This window comes from Falco cherrug, chromosome 2 (assembly GCF_023634085.1).
Source record: "Falco cherrug isolate bFalChe1 chromosome 2, bFalChe1.pri, whole genome shotgun sequence".
Taxonomy (NCBI): domain Eukaryota; kingdom Metazoa; phylum Chordata; class Aves; order Falconiformes; family Falconidae; genus Falco; species Falco cherrug.
In genome coordinates this window covers 1,839,354-1,858,590 of record NC_073698.1, presented here as the reverse complement: position 1 = coordinate 1,858,590, position 19,237 = coordinate 1,839,354, and the positions used below count along the sequence as shown (strand labels likewise).

Sequence of the window (19,237 nt, the reverse complement as noted above, 5' to 3'; positions counted from 1 at the left end):
TACAAATGAATTCTCATGTAATAATAAAGATTATGTTCACCTCCTCAGCAGAAAAGCCTAAGCTTCAAATGCTTAGAAAAGCTAGAGTATATGGCCTTTGTTTTCTACACAACTGATTAGCTCATAGTAACTAACCAAAAATCTGCTTTCATATACGTTAATACAAATACAGATGAACAATTTTGAAGTGTGATTTTTTGGTTTTTTTGTTTTGGTTGGTTGGGTTTTTGTAACCTATTTGAACATAATGCACATCATTTAAGCTCTGCACGCATTTTGACAGATTATAAGTTTTTAGGCAGATGCTATCATGAAAGCCTGCACATTGGTCATCACATCGTATCAAGTGCTTCGCACCTTTTACACAGCAAGCACAGGGGGGAAAAAAACAAATGCCCAAAAAGAACTAGTAAGCTTCCTATGTCTGCCACCGCATACAGAGGTAGTGATTCAAGACTTGGACCTCCCAGATCATTACACTTTTGAGCTCTTCACTTCTATTTGAAACACACAGAAAATAGCTAAGAGGCAGATACAAACTAGACTTACTGCAACTGCTCGAAGAAACTGCAGAAATTACCTTTCCTTCATCTCTCCTCTACTGCTGGGTGGAAAATGTGGAATACAAGTAATAGCTACAACTCCTGCTATCAGACACAAAGATACCAGTTATACACAATACTGCAGTACCCCAAAAATATTCACGTTTGCTATACAGAGATCTGAGTGTTCTTTTAACTGCAAAGAAAAGATGAGATTGCTCAAAGATCCAGAGAGGAAATCAAATCCTGAACCTTGAATCTTTTTTCTCACAAATTCACACATTTTTCTGTTATCCTGCTTAGGCACACCTGAAAAAAGATAACTCCATCTAAAATAAACAAACAAACAAACAAACAACAAGCCCCCCAAAAACACACAAGCAAAAAAACCCCACTACAGGCATTTTCTTCTCTGTCTGGATTATCAAAGTTTCAAGGAGATCAACTCTAGCAGACTTATTGGATGCTTTTATATAAAGGAAGAGAAAAAAATCATCTAGCATCAAAAGGTCTTTAAACAGCCCAAGGATAGTTTCAGTAAACAGAATTAAACTCTCTGTTATTATGGGGTACTGAAGTGTGCAACATTCAGCTTTTACAACCCACATTCATACACCGCATTACCTTGCAATACAGATACGTGATTTCAACACTGCTACTGCTACTGTTCCAGACACATAGCCCCATCCAACACTCTCATCATCTCCAGGAGCATCAAAGGGAGGTGAGGAAAAAAAAGTAAGAGTTTTGTAGTCATCTAGTTGCAAAGGCATAAATACTACTGGCTGCATTACCACCGAGCCTAAACTACAAGGTGGCACCTCTCCCATTCCCTGCTGTCTAGAATGGTCATACAATTTCTCTCCACAAGGAGCCACATGGAGAAGAAAAGGGGCAATGGTACAAGTTGCGCTGAGACAGGTTTCATCTCGATGTAAGGAACAAATTTTTTACAGGGAGAAGAATCAATCACTGGAACAACTTACCAAAGAACATGCTCGAGTCCCCTTTGCTGGAGGTTTTCAAGATGTGATTGGACAGGGTGCTAGGTAATCTTGTCTAGGCTCCCTTTTCCACAAAAGGTTAAACAAGATGGTCTTTTGAGGTCCCTTCCAATCTGGGCTGTTCTGTGAGTCTATGAACTTACGGACTGCAGTTAACTTGCATTTTATCAATTTAGAGAGCAAAGTCAGCCAGATCTGCTCCCCAGTATTCTGTCTGGATGTATTTCCAGATACAGACTTACACATATTAAACACACACAACTCACCTCAATAGCTTTCTCTGCAAAACTCAGCGGGCGGGTGGGGGGGGGGGGGGCGGGGGAAGATCATTCCAGTCACCCAACTATTTCCTCCAATCCAGTATCAGGAAGGACAAACTACAACTGTGTGCTCCCCATACACCAAATTGTAAAGCAATGCCACATACAAGCAGAGCAGAGTATAACATCAAACAGACACAGCAAGAGCAACTGCTGCTTGCAATTTCATTTCCTCACCTAAGTAGAAAACAGCTGGTTCTGTCAAGGCAATACGTGCCTCACAGAACAAAGGTGTGGCAGAGTTTGGAATTCTTACTGGTTAGACAGCCCTGGGGAGATACCCTCAAGGTGTATCTATTTTTAAGGAGCACATGCGTATTCTGGTATTGCTGGTATAGTGAATTAACTTAAGTTTATTACCCTACACCAATACCACAGGGGCTGGTGAAATAAATTTATTACAATTCAAAGGTCTGGGCTTTGCTGTGACTCAAATTAAAAAAAACAGAACAACAAACATCACCTTGTGATGTTCCTCTCAATTTGTTTCTTTGCCTTCTTGCAATTTAGATGGAGCTGAATACTGAAAGTAATACCAGCATTCCCAGAAATGGCTTGGTTTCCCCCAACCGTACAAACACATATATACTGTTGCAGATCTTGTACAGAAAATGTGAACACCTTACCTGTGCACTGTGTCTCTCAAGCAACTATGTGGACTAACAGCGTTAAGAAGAGGGGAACAATGAGAAGAGAAAGAGGAAATTCAAAAGCAGGACCTATTTCTAACCAGGTGTTACTAGGCAGCTGTATCTACTTGTCCTCTTTCAGCTTAGATAGCATAATTAGAACCAATCACACAAAATCAATTAACATGAAAGAAAACTTCATAACCAACAAGCACATTAAAATAACATGTAAAGCCCCTGCCATCTATGACCTTTTCCACTAGTGGCAACACAGCTTAAAACGAGCAAAATACACCTAGAGATAAGACAGGCTAAAACCAGGCTGGGTAGACAAGGACAGTATGAAAAGCAGCTGCTGGAAATCAAGACAGCACAATGCTGCCTGTTATTGCTTTCCTGCATTTTTTTAAAATTCAAAAGTCATTTCAGCCTCTCTGTCTCTGCCTGGTTTTAGGATGGACAGACATGGATTTTTAGATCAAACATTAACAGAAATTCAGCAGCCTGACATATGGTAAGAGTGAATTTCTATCTTGAAACATTACGTCAAGGGAACAGAACTATTGTACTGTGCTGTTGAAAGTCTGAGAAATGTTTCGACAGATTTCTTTCATTTTTTTTTTTTAAAAATCAGGCCCTGATCGCTGTCATTTTCAAACTCTGAATTAAAACCAAAGTATTTCCACCTTCTATACCTTTAGAAAATAATTTAAATTAATTTCTCAAATTTCTAGCCTTTTCAAATATTGCCAGGAATGTCTCACAAAATACACAAATTAATTTATTCTTATATTCAAACACCTTTAAGAGCACTTTCGATCAGAGATCACATTAGAGTATCATGCCCTCAATAAAAATTGTGGTTTGTTTGGGTTTTTTGCATCCTCCCTTTTTTTTTCTCCCCTTCAAATATGCACGCAGAATATAGCGGAGCCAAAAAAAACCCCAACTTATTTATGCTCAGTATTGTATGTATTCAAACGCGGTCACAAGTGCCAAAATTTTCTTTACTTACACTGGCTCGCATCTGGCACAAAAGCTAGAAATAACTATACTTAGTGGCTTTACAACTATAAATCTTCAAAAGTCTTCTGCATGGCTGAGCTCTTCTCATAAAATTAGACACCAACGCATTTTGTCTTTCTCATTAAAAGGATGCTTGCCGGAGAAAGCACAGGACAGAGATGTCTGTGAACAACCTTCTTGGAGTCACTGTAGATTGGACCTAACCGCATTCTCACAGGCACAAAGAAAGGAATACTTAAAAGTAACTCAAAAGACTCTTGCAAGAACATCTCTGAACATTAAAAAACTTTAAAAATCTAAGAATCGAATCTACATGCTTCAATAGTACACAGGGAAAAAACAACCACTAGATTTCAATATTTTTTTTTTTTTTAGTTAGTTTTACTTTCTTTCCTCAAGTATTAACTGGAAATACTGTGTTTATTTCAGAAATAAACACAACCGAACACTTACAAACATTAATTCAATACAAAGCCTCTAACTTAACATGTTCCTACAAAGCATTTTGGAAAAACATTATTAAAATTTTAAAACCTACTATAAAAAACAAACAGAAAAGCACTACTTTGAGATATTATAAACCAATTTCATTTACTGCAAATACTTGACTGAATAGCTTTGGTTTTACTAGGTTTTGCCCTTTTTTTACAGCCCATTTTTAAAAATATGAATGCAGAACACCTTTTTATGTGCTTTCATACTGCAGTAAGCGACTAAGAAGATTAAACAAGCTCACTGACTTTACTAAGACTAAAAAGCACAGTTTTGGACAACTAAAATCACCAATTTGCAACTAACAATGCAAGGCTGAAAGCCCACTGGAGCAGGAGAAGCTGATCTCACTGACCAGCTGGGGATGGCAAGCAAAGTAACATGGTACTAAGCTTGCTGCAGTCAGGATAACCACGCTACTTTGGACCCTATCGGGGGTGGGGGGGGGGTGGGGGGTGGGGACGACAACCGAAACAAAACTCCAAAACCCACACAGTATTCTTTTTACCTCTTGCTTCCCCTATGAATTTATATGAGGTATGATCTGATAATATCATTTCCCTCTTTTTTTCAGGACAAGCTTCCCACTCAGTAGCATTGAAAAGGCACAAGGGTTTCAAGGTCTCCTGATGGGAGATAAGACCAACCATCCTCTTTCAATTCCAAAGCCATACTTGACCCAAATGCAGAAACTCAAACATTAAAAGGAAATTCACACAATGCACCATCAGAAGACTGGCCAAACAGGTCTATAACATAAGTTATAGGTTGTAATGTAAAGAGGTCTATAACGTAAATTCTGTACATTTCTTAAAGTCTTCAGCATCTGTTTATATTAGTTCAACCAGCCTTTATGAGCTGTAAATACAGGCAGGTCTCAATTATAACTTCTAATAAAAACACAAAAACCACTTCAGGTACCACAACAACTATCCCATTCTCCAAGTCATGTCAGCTTCTAAAGAACAGAGGCACCTTTTTTTACCATTATTGTGCCTTAGAAACACCAAGTTGCAACACCACATGCACTAGGGACTATCGACAAGGTTCTACCTTCTGATTACCCCAGTCCTGGGGCACAAACATCGGCACTGGCCAAGAATCAGCGTTCACAATGTGCTAATGGGTATTTTCAGCATGACAAAAATTGCACTTGTTTTAAGCCAGCTTGACACACAGTCAAACACCCTTCAGTGAAGCCAGGTCTGGTGGTGTAATACTGTCTCCTGCTATTCACCACACCCTTCTTGCAGAGGCAAGAGACGAGAATCTGTGCCTGCAAGACAGACAATGTAACAGACCATAAACTGGACTAACTTGAAATCAGTTTCACTAGCGGATGCCCATCTCCATGTTCCCCTGTGAACGTCTAGAATAACTTCCAGAGGAATCAGAAGGCTGGCAAGGAGGCGAGGGGAAGAAAAAAATTACGTCTTCAGCCACGAAGCTGGATGAGGAGGGTGGAGTACCCTCCATCAATAGCCTCCATGTCCCAAGCCACAGCAGGTAGTGTTTACAAGAGTCTTTGCGTAGGTTATGCTAAAAAGGCCAAAAGCATTGTCTGCAAAAGATGCTAAAGGCACTACTGGCAAAGGATGCAAAACCTGCGAAATAAACCTTTTCCCATCAAACAAGATGAAACAAATACAACACACCACCATAGGAAATTAAGCCAGGCTACACTAATTGTGTCTGGAATGCTAAGAATGCTCTTCCTCTTTCCAATACAGCTTATTACGGCATTTGTGGGATGTTCTGAACATCTTCAATTCCCCTTACATACAGCGTTTTGGAAGTAAAGAGTTGGAATTAAAAATACTTAGAGCCTCAAAGGGAAAGCCTTCCCCACAGGACCAGGCTTGGGTTTGATCAAGTAGATCAAAGGGAATGCTTTTTGTTCCTTTAAAATTATCCTGTACCATATACATACCTAACTTAGTTGATTGTAACCTTGCAATTGGCACCATAAAAAATGTGTAACAAAGACAACTTCACAGAACTGCAGCTCAACTGCTGCTTTTCTAGAACTCTGCCAAATAACATTATGGTGAAAAACAATAGCCAGCTCCAGGAAAGGCCATACACAGGTAAAATTCTGAAAAAGCCAAACCTACAGAACTTTCTGCAAGCTAAAGAGTTATTTCTGTAAAAGGGGGCATCAAGGCAAAACTGCAAATGCAACCTTTGGCAAAGAATGCATGTGTTGTACTTAGAACCAGAATCCTCTTTCTACTGTCTTCCAAGACAAATGCATGCTAAGGCACAGTGCTCAGCAACTCATGTAACAAGCCTGAACTCTCCTGAAAGCTTCTAATAAAAACACAAGCCCTTAAAAGTCAGGCTTCCACAGCATGTGTTGGAATTGCTTTAATAAACAAAAGCTCATTCAAGTGCAAACCTTAAAGTTAAAATGGAGAGGGGAAAAAAAATTAATTTTCTTTCTGATGTGAGAAGTGGTTTGTTGTTTTTCTTGCGCTATTACTTCTGCTGCAAAAAAAAAAAAAAAAAAACAAAAACGAAGAAACCTCTTTTGACAATTTACCCTTCATCAATTAACCAAACCCTAAAAAACTACTTAGAAATGTTGAAACAGGAGATCCTTACTTTTTGTGTGTCAGGGATTAGAAAAAAAATAAATGATGGAGGAGTTTGGTCCATTTCTCAATTTCCCTGTGCCAAGACAGGCCTACATCATTACACTGTGGCTGTTATACTGAAACTTTTTTTTTTTGCTTTGCTCAAACCCTGGACTTCCACACCCAGTAGGTAACAGTTTTTTAAAGTACATTCCAAGCTTCCCTCAAACAGTTCCAGTTAAAACATCACCAGATTTTAATTCCACCAAGAATGTGAGCATCTCATTAAAGGACTGCCTAATTATAGGTAACGTGCCCAGACCACAGATTCTGTGGTATCTTTATACGGAATTTTATTCAGAAGTAACACCACCAATTTTTCTCAAAAACTGCTGAAATTTCTGCATATTTAGTGTTATAGCAAAGAAATATGCTGTGTGTCCTCAACTAATTAACAGAGCTTGGGAAAAATAAAAATGAACTCTCGATACTCACTAGTTGTGAGAAAGACCAACCCAAGAGGAAAGAGATGTCGTCAACTCCTAAGAAAATTGCAAGCTTTAAAGCAAAAAAAAAAAAAGCTTCTAGATCTACTAGTCACACAAGTAAAACCTTTTCAAGTGTGACTCAAACCCACACTAAAACAATATTGTGTATATAGTTTTCATGAGCTTTTCTAATTCTTCTGCTGTTTCCCATTTCGGCAGGTTGCAGATTTCAGAACGTGTAAGCACAGAAAATCACTCTGCTCCTACTTAAATAAAGCCACAAACACCAGAGGCAAGCATTACATCTGCTGAAGAAAGTGAATGACCTTGAAGGAAAAAGGAATGGTGGCAGTGAAGGGCAAACCTCGGAGTATAAAGGAAAAAAGATTACCTCCTCATGAAGAGAAAGGATTCGTCTTGTTTTAAAAAAAAGGCCTTATCAGATACCCACTAGCCAGAGCCAAACATGCTCTGGAGCCCAATACAGGGTTAAAGAACATCCAAACAAATTGTGTTCCCTGCAGCTGGAGACCAGAAAGAACAGGAAGAGAGGTAAAGTCACTACCACTTTGCCTGAAGACAGGTAAAGTAAAGCTTTCTTACAATTTCTCCAAATCTCTTATGGCATCCTAACATATATATATTTTTACGTGTATATAGCCATATTCTTTTACAGTTTTCTTTTCCAGTTACTTATCCTGCAGTGCTATCCACACCGTGACAAGACCTTTCGCTAACACAATACTTGTTAAGTGATCTGCGTTGTAGCTACTATATTGGATTTGCTGTATTAAAAATTGGAACTGCAGCTAGTTTCTACTTCAGTAGCTTGACTCACAGCCAAAGTCGCATAAACCTTATCATGAACCTACCAACATAATCAGTGAGATTACAGAAGCATAGTCAAATTACACCAGAGAGTACAAAGTATATTCATAGCAAAAGCTTACATGCAACTTTATTAAAGTGGAGCATAATTCAATACATAACATGACATGTTAAAACTAGCAGCAACTAGCTATCTACAGATACGTATCCATTCATACTTCTACTTTTTTTTTTTAAACATCTGTACTGTTCACTCAGGCTTGTTATGACAGGAATGAGACACCAAGTTACAGAAGTTGAAGCAGCACTCTGTCCTCATACTGGGCACATACACCCAAATCCCCTGTAAATTCCTGCTTCCCTCACGCACATACTCCACATCTAACCTGCTACATCTCTGTGAAGCAGAAGCAAGGGACAGCCCAGCTGACAGGGCACCAGCATCTGAGACCAGATAGGGCTCAGACTGTTAAGGAAGACCCACAAGAAAATCTCCCCCCTTAGCAAGTAAACACAGAGGCTTAACAAACCTAGCAGGCGTAAGCAGTGATGCTGAACACAAAATACAAAAGCAACTCAGAAATAGAGGTGATGCCCAAGAACTAACTAAAATCCACAAGCTCAGAATTAGATAAAGAAAGGACTAGGAAAGAGACCAAGTATGTGGGAAGAAAAAAACAGTAACTTGACAAACTGGCAGGAAGAAGCAATCTTCAGAGGGCAGAGCTTTGGCGGAGAGGACGGAAGAGAGAAAATACCACAGAAAGGCAAGACAGCAGCAGGAGAAAGGTGAATAACACAGAAAGAGCGAGAGGAGAATGTAGCTTTACAAAAACAAACGTTGAATGAATTTCTAGGATACCTTGCACTGGTTTATATGCTAACTGAACAATGAGAAGGTATTTTAAATAATAAGGAGGGAGAAACCACAAGGACAGAAAAGAGAAAGAAAGAGAAGGAAGTATCTGTACATGTATCTGCATCCGTATCATGAGCACACAAAGATTATGAGCCTGTGACTCTGAGAATTCCTTTTACACTTTTTATTTAGTTGAAGCAATGAAATACTGAATTCAGGACTCAACAAATGGAAGGCCTGTATTGCTATTTCACCTCTACCAGAAATCATGCAATCTTCACATCTATTTTCAATACACTGTACAGGCAACTGACTTAAAACGATGAAACAACACAGGATCAATATATCCAGACAGGAAAAATCAGCTAAGGCTGAAACGACCTGGCCTTTCCAGCTCTGTAGTTCAGAATGCAGCAGCTGTGCCTTCTACAGGAGCATCAGGCTGCAGGTACACAGTGACTTTAAGCCTGCGTGAACCTGGCCTGCTACTGCACAGCCTTGCTTTCCCTCTCCTTCCTCAGGTACTCACTCCTCCTACCTCTCACGCTAGCAGCGGCACTTGTGCAGCCACGCAACAAGCTGGATCAGGGAATGGATTTTATCCAAAAATTACACCTTTTTGGGAGACAAGTCAGGTAAGGTTTGATTTCAGGTGGGTGAGTTCCCTAATCCCCATGGCTCCCCCATCATGGTGCTCCTACAGGGAGACAGCAGAAATAGTTGGCAAAAGGAGCTGGCCCTTCAGTAGCAGTCCAGACTTTAGAACAGATTAAAACAGCCACGTAACCACAACCTCATTCTCTCTGGCAAAACATGAAAGCGAAGAAGTGTTAAAAAAGACATTTTTGAATACATTAACAAAAACTGCAAAGGCATAGAAAGTTCTTTTGAAAAGCAGGCCTTGAGATAGTGTTCAAGGTAAAGCAACTATCCCCTAACACATTTATAAAGTCTATAGCATACAGACACATTACAGAAATACCAAGTTGAAGTAAAATGTGGATTATACAATTTTGCACACACACAAGAGGAAACTATGCCTACGTCTCAGCAAACTAAGGACAATTTCAGGCTACTACATGTGACTTATTTACTACCACCGATCAAATAAGGCAATCTTTAAACCAAAATAAAATTTATGAAAATTCCCAACACCTCTGATAAATTTAGCCATTTATAACTCAGTTGGTCCCCAGAAAAAAAACTAACTTGCTGCCTAAAACCATCCAGGTGCAGGTAGAGTGAAGAAGTACTTCTAGCCATAGAGAAACTTTGAAGGATTTCTGGTTCACAGCAACAAAACCTACATTTACCTTTCAGGGGGAAAAAACTCTTTCTCCATCACAGTTGCAGAAAGACAATCTTTTTATAGTAATGCCAGCACAGATCTACCACATGAAAGGATATGGTAGCTTTAGTGAGCTAGAGAAGATAAACATATGTCATGCCTAAAACTGAGCCAATGATCCTAAAAGCATCCTGAATCACTTGTTCCACAAATTCCCCAGTCACTAAGTATGAAGAAATGTAACATGAAGAGCCAAATAGAGATTATAAACACAGAAATGTATTTTTAAACCTATTTGCTAACACATTTCAAAACACTTAGTATAGTCTTGTCAAGTCATGAAATGATACTTCCGCTTTACTGCTCCTAAACCTCCACAGGGAAGAAAAACACAACACAATTTTTAAGACTGCAATGGACACTTTTTAATTTTTTTTTTTATGTACTAGAATTTAAGATTGTGCCAATAGTTGCCCAACCACCAGTAAATCTTTCCACTCAACTACCAGCACACAGTTCTGTCAAGTCCCAGGTACATTTTCCACAAGCAAAATATGTTTAACAGTTGGACTTGATGACCTTCAAGGTCTTTTCCAACCTAAATAATTCTATGATTCTGTGTTGCCTTTTCTTCCCAGCCTCCAGGATCTGAATCTACATCCTTGCATACAAAACACTGTATTACCACTCAGAAAGACGACATATTTTAAATTCAAATAAACACAGTGGTTTTGTTTAGGTACAGCCCTCAAGGAGATCTGTAGAGGGGCTAAAGAAAAGGCAGTTACACCTATATGCCTAAGCCCTGACCAAAAAGAATCCTGTTCAGAATAAACAGTAGTTCAGTCTTCATTCTCTCCAAATGACATAGTTTAAGTCTTCAAACTAAAAACATCTAAAGCCACGCTCAGTTTTGCATAAAGATATCAAAAGCTATTGGAATGGCAAGTATGCTTATGATCTGGTAGGCTGCCAAAAATCATCTGCTAGTATACTAGACAATGGATGTATTCTGCTAGAACTTGTAAGAGATCTTTCTGATCTTTCCCTTGTATTGCTTCTTTTCAGTTGTATACAAAACTGAACTGAAATGATATAAAAAATGTAATTAAGGGTTTTAAATCCTATACAAATACTATCGTTTATAAGTATTGCCTATGTGATTTGAATGCTTGCATTTATACGCTAACAAATGCAGTAATTATTTGCAATAATATAACATTTTAAAATATGAATTCTTAATCACTAGCTTGCAAGCCACGTATTCAGTTTCTTGTTGCCACTGCAGCAGTTAAGTCTGTAGAATTCAGAGCACCACAATACAAGAGTACAAACTTGTGCTCTTGCAGTGCCTGAAAGCTCCAACGGCACTACAAAAGGACCCAAACTCTCTCAAGTCTTGATAAACAACCAGCATTCGGTTAAAATTTAGCACTTTTTAGTAACAGCAGGGTGCTTTCTATAAAAATAATTCTTCATTCCGGAGACAAAAAGATCCTGCACATGGTTCCAGTGAGCACTGCTATCTGGAACACTCCGGAATCACGGTGGCTGCGTATCCTGAATACGGTCATAAAAACACAAGTAATGGGATGATGAGGTTGACACCCAACTTCTCACACAAGTGTTCCACACTGACTGGCGCAGTATCAAGACTACCAGGTCTCCAAAGTCCAGTTCCCTCTTCACAGCTAGGTGGAATTAAAAGGCTTCTGCGCCACAAAGCAAGATCAGGGAGGGGGCTGGGGGGTGTCAGCAAACGCTTACAAGCAAGAATTCTCTGGTTCTCTCTTATTCTGTTCTCCGATATTTGAACAAATTATTGACATGATCAAGCTGTCATATCCTATCACATCATTCCATGTTTAAAGAATGTTTAATCTGTAAATCCACACAGTGATTCTGCAAACGCAGACTGCTTGCAACAACAACGCTCAACACTGACTACAACCATGTTTCTGAATTAAATACATTAACCTGGTTTCTTAATGCGTAACATTAAAATTTAAAAATTAAATTGATGGTAGAAATTAAATCACATTAGAGAAAAATATTTTAAGTTGGCATTTTCAGCTGTTTTCCTGGGTTTGTATCCACAGGCTAATAATGCTTATGACATCTTTCAGCAGAATACAGACTGAAGTGATTATAAGCTCCTGAAAAATAGGAAATGCTAACAAGACTTGGACGAGAGCAGCAGTACCTGGCCTAGACGTTCAAAACCTAAGTTTCTGTCTATGGGGAACAAATTTCTTGGATCAGTCTATTACTTATTACTCAGCATTTGCTAGTTAAACGCTGCACAGCCACTGATTTTAATCTAAGGAAATGAAGGCTCTGATCTTTCCCATACAAAAAAGTGTTTCAACACCCACAGAAGACAAACAGTACGTCACCTGTCAGAGTTAAGACATTTGCATTTTATATTCAAATATAAAGCAAGAAATCTCATTTAAATAATTAATGGGTAGACTATGCACTGCCAAAAAGAGCAGGACAGCAGTGGACTTACTGCTGAATATTTTACAGAAGAACCATTCTAGAAATTGATCCTCTGCAAATGGAATGATTAATCCTCCATGTAACACCAGGTACCCAGTACCACAATATTTCATTAAAAGCAAACTTAACTTCAAGACAAGCAATCACATGAGGTTAAATTAATAATAAACCCCTCACATGATGCCATGTAGATTTTCCCTAATGATCTTAACCTGTACAGAGTTTTAAACCATAAATGGCAAGTATCTTCTTATAAGTTTCTGGTAAAAAATACAATCTATTTAAAAGTGCTGTTCAAAGCGATCTCTAGTGAGATACAAATCATCAGTGGTTTTAAAATATTTTAGTAATTTTAGCAGCCTCTTACAACTGGTAAATCAAAGTCTTAGTTTATCATATGGAGAAATACTGCTGAAAAGACCAGTGCTTTTTGTATGTTGTTTGTGAATTCTTTTTTTCTTTTTTTAACATTTCCCCCATTGAAGAAAAGAAAAAATGGTTTGCATTGTGTTAGCTCCAGTTATAATTTCCAGCTGTGTCAAAACTTTTAACAGCCTAAAAGCAGGAAATCCAAGGAGGAAATTCCATCGTCAGTTCCTGAAGTTTTGTAACTCAAACATTCTTCCAAAAAAGTGGACCTTAAAGGAATTTTGGTAGCATTTTCTGTAACCTTACCTGATATCTTCAAGTAGCTCACATTCTGCCTGATGCTTGGCCTGAAGTTTTGTCATCTGCTCAACCTGAATGTTTTTTAGCTCTTGTGTAACTTTCACCTACAAAAAACCACAGACAACACATTTTCTGTAGAGTTTAAGTCAAATTTCAACAAGAAAAAAAAAACAATTCATGTCCTTCATTTATTTTGAAATTGCACATTTCTGGAAAAGTCAAACACCAGGTTAAGAGTGCAGTTTAACCCTACGCTACATTCGTAACACTTATTTCAGTAAGTGCTGTCACCCCAGCAGGCTTACACTGCACACAACAAGAATCTCATGCTTATGCTCAATAATTAAGTAAAATTTTACTCCAAAACCTGGGAGGGTAGTTTGTGTGCAACAAATGGGTGTTGCCTACCAAGAAAAGAAGCAGCAGGCCACTAGTGAAAAAAAAAAAAAAAATAAAATTACAGCGTATACATTTAGCACTTCAGTGCAAGTCACACAATTTTGAAATTTATTAGACCATCCTACAGTTGCTATCATTTAAAGACAATTTAAAAATCAAGTTGTTTTTTGATTATGCATCAGATTAAAAGAGCCCTCTATAAAAGGCTTCAGAAGGTTGGCCTTATGCTTTTAGTATTGGTGTAATTTTCCTTTGTGATCATGAAGCTGAAATTTCAACACTTTGGTAACCTACTTGATAACTGGCAGATAGCACCACTGACACAGGTAGCAGGAATGATTTGATTTTGGAAGGGAACCTTGGGGTTGTTTTGTTCTTATAAAACAAGAGGTCTTGGCATTTAAGCCCTCTAGTGATCACAGGGAATCCATGTATCGGCCTAAAAAATGATCACCAGCATATCTGAAGACATTATGCATTCATGAGGACAGAAATGCTAGTTTCTGTAAGGGGGGAAGCAGATGAAAAATTCCGAGAGAAAGACAACACAGATCTCTCTCTTTGCTAGCCAGGCAAAAAAAAAAAAGCAAACCCAAAAAACCCCTACATCTCATCAGCTAGCAAAAGCCTCCTCAATTTTACCACTGAAAACAAACCCCCAGCAACAAACACCCTTTTAATGACAACATTATGTAAAGACAAGTTTTTCACACAGGAAAAAGAAAAAAAACACCATGTATGCCCCTGACTTTAAGCAGAAAAAGCGTCTATTTTTAACATGAACTTTCAGCATTTTCGTTTTTATCCATATATAAAAAAAAAACCCTACTCAAAATAAACAAACCCACACAAGATGACCCATGTAATGGAAATAATCCTAAATGAAATAATATAGGCAAAGAATGACATACATGTAATATAAATAAGCCACCAAACGTAAACTAAAATAGAAATAAGAACTGTTTAACAAAAGCAGAGTCCACCCGCAAAACAAGAGGTCGAGAAGCAGGAATGAGCCAAGGAGAGATCTTCATTGCAGCTGCCTGCCAGGGCTACTGGGGAGCCCAGGGGATGACAAGGGATTTCTGTTACGCTCCCTCACAAGTCTTCCTCCCCTCCCAATCTCTCCTAACCACTATTATACAGTTCTCCACCTGGCAAACCCCTGCAAACTCCCTCTCCTCACTGACAAATCTCAACATCACATATGAAATCTCAAACATCTACAGCGAGCTATGATAATCAGGCTGTAAATGATTACAGCCCAAACCACCCTAATCAGGCAGCATCGCAAAGAATATGTATGTAACACGCACAAATCTCAAAACCACAAAACTCCCTTCCACGGTGCCTGTAAAGGAGCAGCCTCTCCATCCCGAGACTCGCTTCACCATCTCTAGCTCCCCCATTCCCCACACACACCGACCATTGCATACAACCCTCAAAATCACTAACCAATAAATCTCCAGGTATCAGTACTTACACGTAGCTTAAGACCCCACCACAGCTCAGGTCTCCCAGATAACAACCTGCCCACACAAGCAAGCCACACTAGAAAGAGCCTTTTTCCCAAATCTACATTCCTTCTTACGTCTCTTCCCCCACCAGCTCCCCCTGAATGCAAAGCACCCCGTATTCCCATGGACTGCATGGATACAAAAAAGCCTCCCCGCTGCATGATGTTCCCATCACACGTATGTTACACATTTTTGGCTGCCCCTGTTCACCCGCGCTGTTACGTGCCGGGATAGCCTGCATCCTTGCATCAACTCCAGCCGTGACCTTCCGTTCCAAGACAACCAACCCGTCGCTGTTGCCATCAACCCACCATAGTTACCCGAACCCAGCCGAGCCCCCAAAACACAGCCGGCAGCACCCCACAACCGGTACAGGCTGTCCAACACCTCCGCGCAGCCAAGCCCCCTGCAGCCACAGAGCCGCCGCCAGCCCTACCAGCCACCGCTCCTCCCTGTGGAGAGCCCCCCGCTGGGCACGGGGTCACCCACCGCCAGCCCAGCACCCCCGACCAAGCGCTGCACCCCGCCCCCCCCACGCCGCCAGAGCTCACCTCCCACACCTGACCCACGCCACCCCCGCAACCCCCCACCCCCCCCCCCAGTTTCCAACCGCCCCTCAGACCTCCTCCCCTCACCCGCCTCGCTGGGCCCCCCTCCCCATGACCCCACCGCCCCCAATTCACCCCCGCACCCCCCCTCCCTCCTCACGCTTGCTCTCCCCTCTCCTAACACACCTCCAGACTCCCCCACCTCACAGCCCACCCGCAGCCCCAACCTGCCGCCACCGCTCCCCCCCCGCATCCAGCTTCCCCATCCCCCCAGTGATCCCCCCCCTCAGCCGCCCCCCCCCTCGCCTCCCCCGGCGGGCCCTCACCTTCCTCGGCGGGGGCTGCATGATGCTGCGCTGGGTCTCCACATCAATTCCCTCCCCCCGGCAGCAGGATGCGGCCCCCGCTGCAGGAGGAGGAGGAGGAGGAGGAGGAGGAGGAGCGGGCAGCGACCGTTTCCCACCCGGTTCGGGGCGAGTCCCGGTCGGCGGGAGGAGCGGGGCGGGAGGAGCGGGGCAGGAGGGGGGGAGGAGACCGCCTCTTCCTCACGGGCAGCGGCGGGCGGGCGCCGAGCAGCGTCCCGAGTCCCGGCCCTGAGGAGTGGGGAGGGGAGGGAGGCGGTGGGGGGGAGGCGGGGACGGGGCTGAGGGGGAAGCGACTTCAGGGAGAATTAAAAAAAAAATTAAAAAAAAAAGGGAAAAGGAGGAAGAAAAAATAAATAAGAGGCGGCGGCGGAGCGCGGCTCGGGAGCGCCCCGCTGAGGGGACGCTTGTCCCGCCAACGGCCCGCCCCGCCGGCGGAGGCCTCCGAGCCGCCTAGAGCGGCCACCATAGAGTGGCGGGCGAGGAGAGAGAGGCGGGGCGGGCACGCCCCCATGCCCCCCGCCCGGAGCGCCCGTGCCCGCTGCGGCCGCTTGGGGGCGCCCCGGGCAGAGCGGGAGGCGGCGGGGCGGGGCGCGGGGGCGCGGGGGGCTCTGGGGAGGTGAAGGGGGTGCACGGGGGGGTGCACGGGGGCGCACAGGGAGGGTGCAGCGGTGCATGGGGTGTGCAAGGGGGTGCACGGGGAGGGGGCAGGGGGGTGCGCGGGAGGGGCGCAGGGGAGGTGGGGGGGGTGCACGGGAGGTGCAGGGGGCGCACAGGGAAGGTCCAGTGAGGTGCACGGGGGGCGCACAGGCAGAGTGCAGGGGGGGTGTACAGAAGTGCACGGGGGTTGCACAGGGGGGGTGCACAGGGAGGGCGCACTGGGGCGGTGCAGGGTGGTGCACAGGGGTTGGTGCAGGGAGGGTGCAGGGGGCGTTGCAGGGGGGGCACAGGGAGGGGCAGAGGGTGCACAGGGGCTGCACAGGAAGGGTACAGGGGTATGCACAGGGGGGAAGGGGGCGCATGGGGGGTGTTGCAGGGGGTGCAGAGGTGTGCACGGGGGGCAGGGGGTGCAGTGCAGGGGTGCACAGGGAGGGTGCAGGTGGTGCACAGGGGTTTGCACAGGGGCGTGCACGGGGAGCACAGAAGGAGGTTGCAGGCGTGTGCACTGGAGGATAGCGGGGTGCACAGGGGTACAGGGGTGAGTGCATGAGGGAGAGTGCAGGGAGGGGGCAGGGTTTGCACAAGAGGGTGCAGGTGTTTGCAGAGGGGGTGCACAAGTGGGGTGCAGGGGTGTGCGCAGGGATTGCAGGGATGTGCAAAGGAGGTGCACAGGGAGGTGCAGAGATGGGTGCAGGGGTTTGCACTGAGGGTGCACAGGGGGGTTCAGGGCCTGTACGGGGAGGGTGTAGAGGGTGCATAGCAGGGTGCAGGGATGCACATGGCAGTGTGCACAAAGGAGGTGCAGTGGGTGCAGGGATTTGCACGGGCTGCACAAGGGGTGTGCAAGGGTGTGTGTCCACAGGGAGGGGGCAGGAGGTGTATGGGGAGGTGCAGGGGTCTGCACGGGGGGGTATGCAGGGGGTGTACAGGGTGGTGCACAGCTGGTGTCAGGGGTGCACAGGGGTTTGCCCAAGAGGGTGCAGTGGGGTGCACAGGGGTTGCAGGGGGGTGCACAGGAAAGCAGGGGTGGGCCCAGACCGGGTAGTGGGGATGTGCATGAGGGGTACCGGGAGATGGCGGGGGGGTGGGGGTGGGGGGTGGGGTGGTGGTAGCATCCAGATACTACCGGCAGGGGGGTGCAGGTTGTGCACATGGGGGTGCAAGGATGTGCACAGGAGGGTGCAGGGTGTGCGTGGGGAGGCAAAGGGAGGTCTCACGGTGTGTAGGTTGTGCACTGGGAGAGTGCAGGGGGGGCTGCACAAGGGTTACAGGGATGTGCATCGGGGGTGCCCAGGGGTGCATGGGGGTATGTAGTGGTGTATATCTGGGGGTGCAGGGGGTACACAGTGCCCACAGCCACCACTGGTGCACTGTCTGTTGGGCCAGCCTCCAAGGCACAAGTCCACCGCAGGATCCAGCCACACAGACTGGGGTGCAGGACACGGCCAGTGCCACCTAGGAGGTGCTCCCCAGCACCGTGCAGACAGGGTGCTCAGTGTCTGCACTGGAGGAAAAGCAGCCATCACCTTCCTTCCAGCACTTCTCAGGCTGCCCAAGGGAAGTTCAAGTATATAAGGGGCTGGGGCCCTCAGCCCCCCGAGACAGAGGCTGGAGCAGTCCCTTGAGGCTGGCACCCAGAGGCTGGTGCACCCCAAGGCCACCACACCAGGAGCAGAGCACCCAAACACGCAACGGCCGATGAGCCTTTTGCAGGAGGTTGCTTTTAATCAAAAGGAAAATAAGATGAAGCTGAACCCTTGAACACTGCAGGCATTGGTGAGATGCAGGAGAGCCCAGGAGGCAGAAACGGTGATCGCAGCCATGCAATGTCATGTTTGGCTGGGTGTGAATTAAAAACCCCTGATCAGATGTGCTGTTTTTTCTCCCCCCTCCCAGTACTTAGGTTGCTTGGCTTAGCTTACTAGATCTGCTGCAATGAAATCTTTGAAATATTTAAGTGCATTTGGATGTTCCCTTTAAGCAAATCACCAGGGCAGTTTGCAGAGCGTAAGGCAATTCTCATAATTGCATTTTCCCAAGTGCTCCAGCGTTGCTGCTGCTCCATCTCCGGCTCCTTTATTATTGATGAGCTGCTTTACTCCAGCTCCCAGAAAATGACCCCTCACCTTTAAAGATGCTTTAACCATCTTCAACACTTAAAAAAACTAAAGCGCAACTTGAAATCTCCTTTCTCCTCCAGCTATTAGTTTATTTAGTGCTGCTAATTAGTCTTAACTCATTCTCCCTGGGAAACATTCTGTAAATGATTAGTGAGATGTGGTGCATCAATGGATCCTGTGAAAATACATTACATATCTCTACTTGAGCTGCATGACCTGCAAACCCCTGAAGGTGTTCTTGCAAGACCGTGCCCTGCACCCAGTAGCAAGTTTAGTGCATCCAAAGCATTTCCCACCACCCACGTGTAGCTGGGAAAGTGCTTTGGGAAGACAGAAGCACTGAGCACAATCATTATTTCATGTATCCATTGCAGATCCCACATGCAGCATGGTGCTCAAAGCCAGGAT

General features: G+C 43.9%; 1 protein-coding gene across 3 annotated transcripts in view; it reads right to left on the bottom strand.

Annotated features, from left to right (window-relative positions):
- FCHSD2 (FCH and double SH3 domains 2) overlaps positions 1 to 16,265 on the bottom strand; it is a 163,576-nt gene extending 147,311 nt beyond the window's left edge. Inside the window, exons 1-2 of one of the 3 annotated variants that reach the window (XM_055701811.1) lie at positions 16,014 to 16,265; positions 13,230 to 13,327 (exon numbers count right to left, since the gene is read on the bottom strand). In XM_055701811.1, the coding sequence (XP_055557786.1) occupies positions 13,230 to 13,327; positions 16,014 to 16,034 (119 nt within the window). In that variant the 5' untranslated portion in view covers positions 16,035 to 16,265. Of the gene's footprint in view, positions 1 to 13,229; positions 13,328 to 15,105; positions 15,381 to 15,450; positions 15,490 to 16,013 lie in introns of those variants that run through there. The other 2 variants (XM_055701812.1, XM_055701810.1) reach the window with 2 other exon arrangements.
- Positions 16,266 to 19,237: the final 2,972 nt, after the last annotated feature.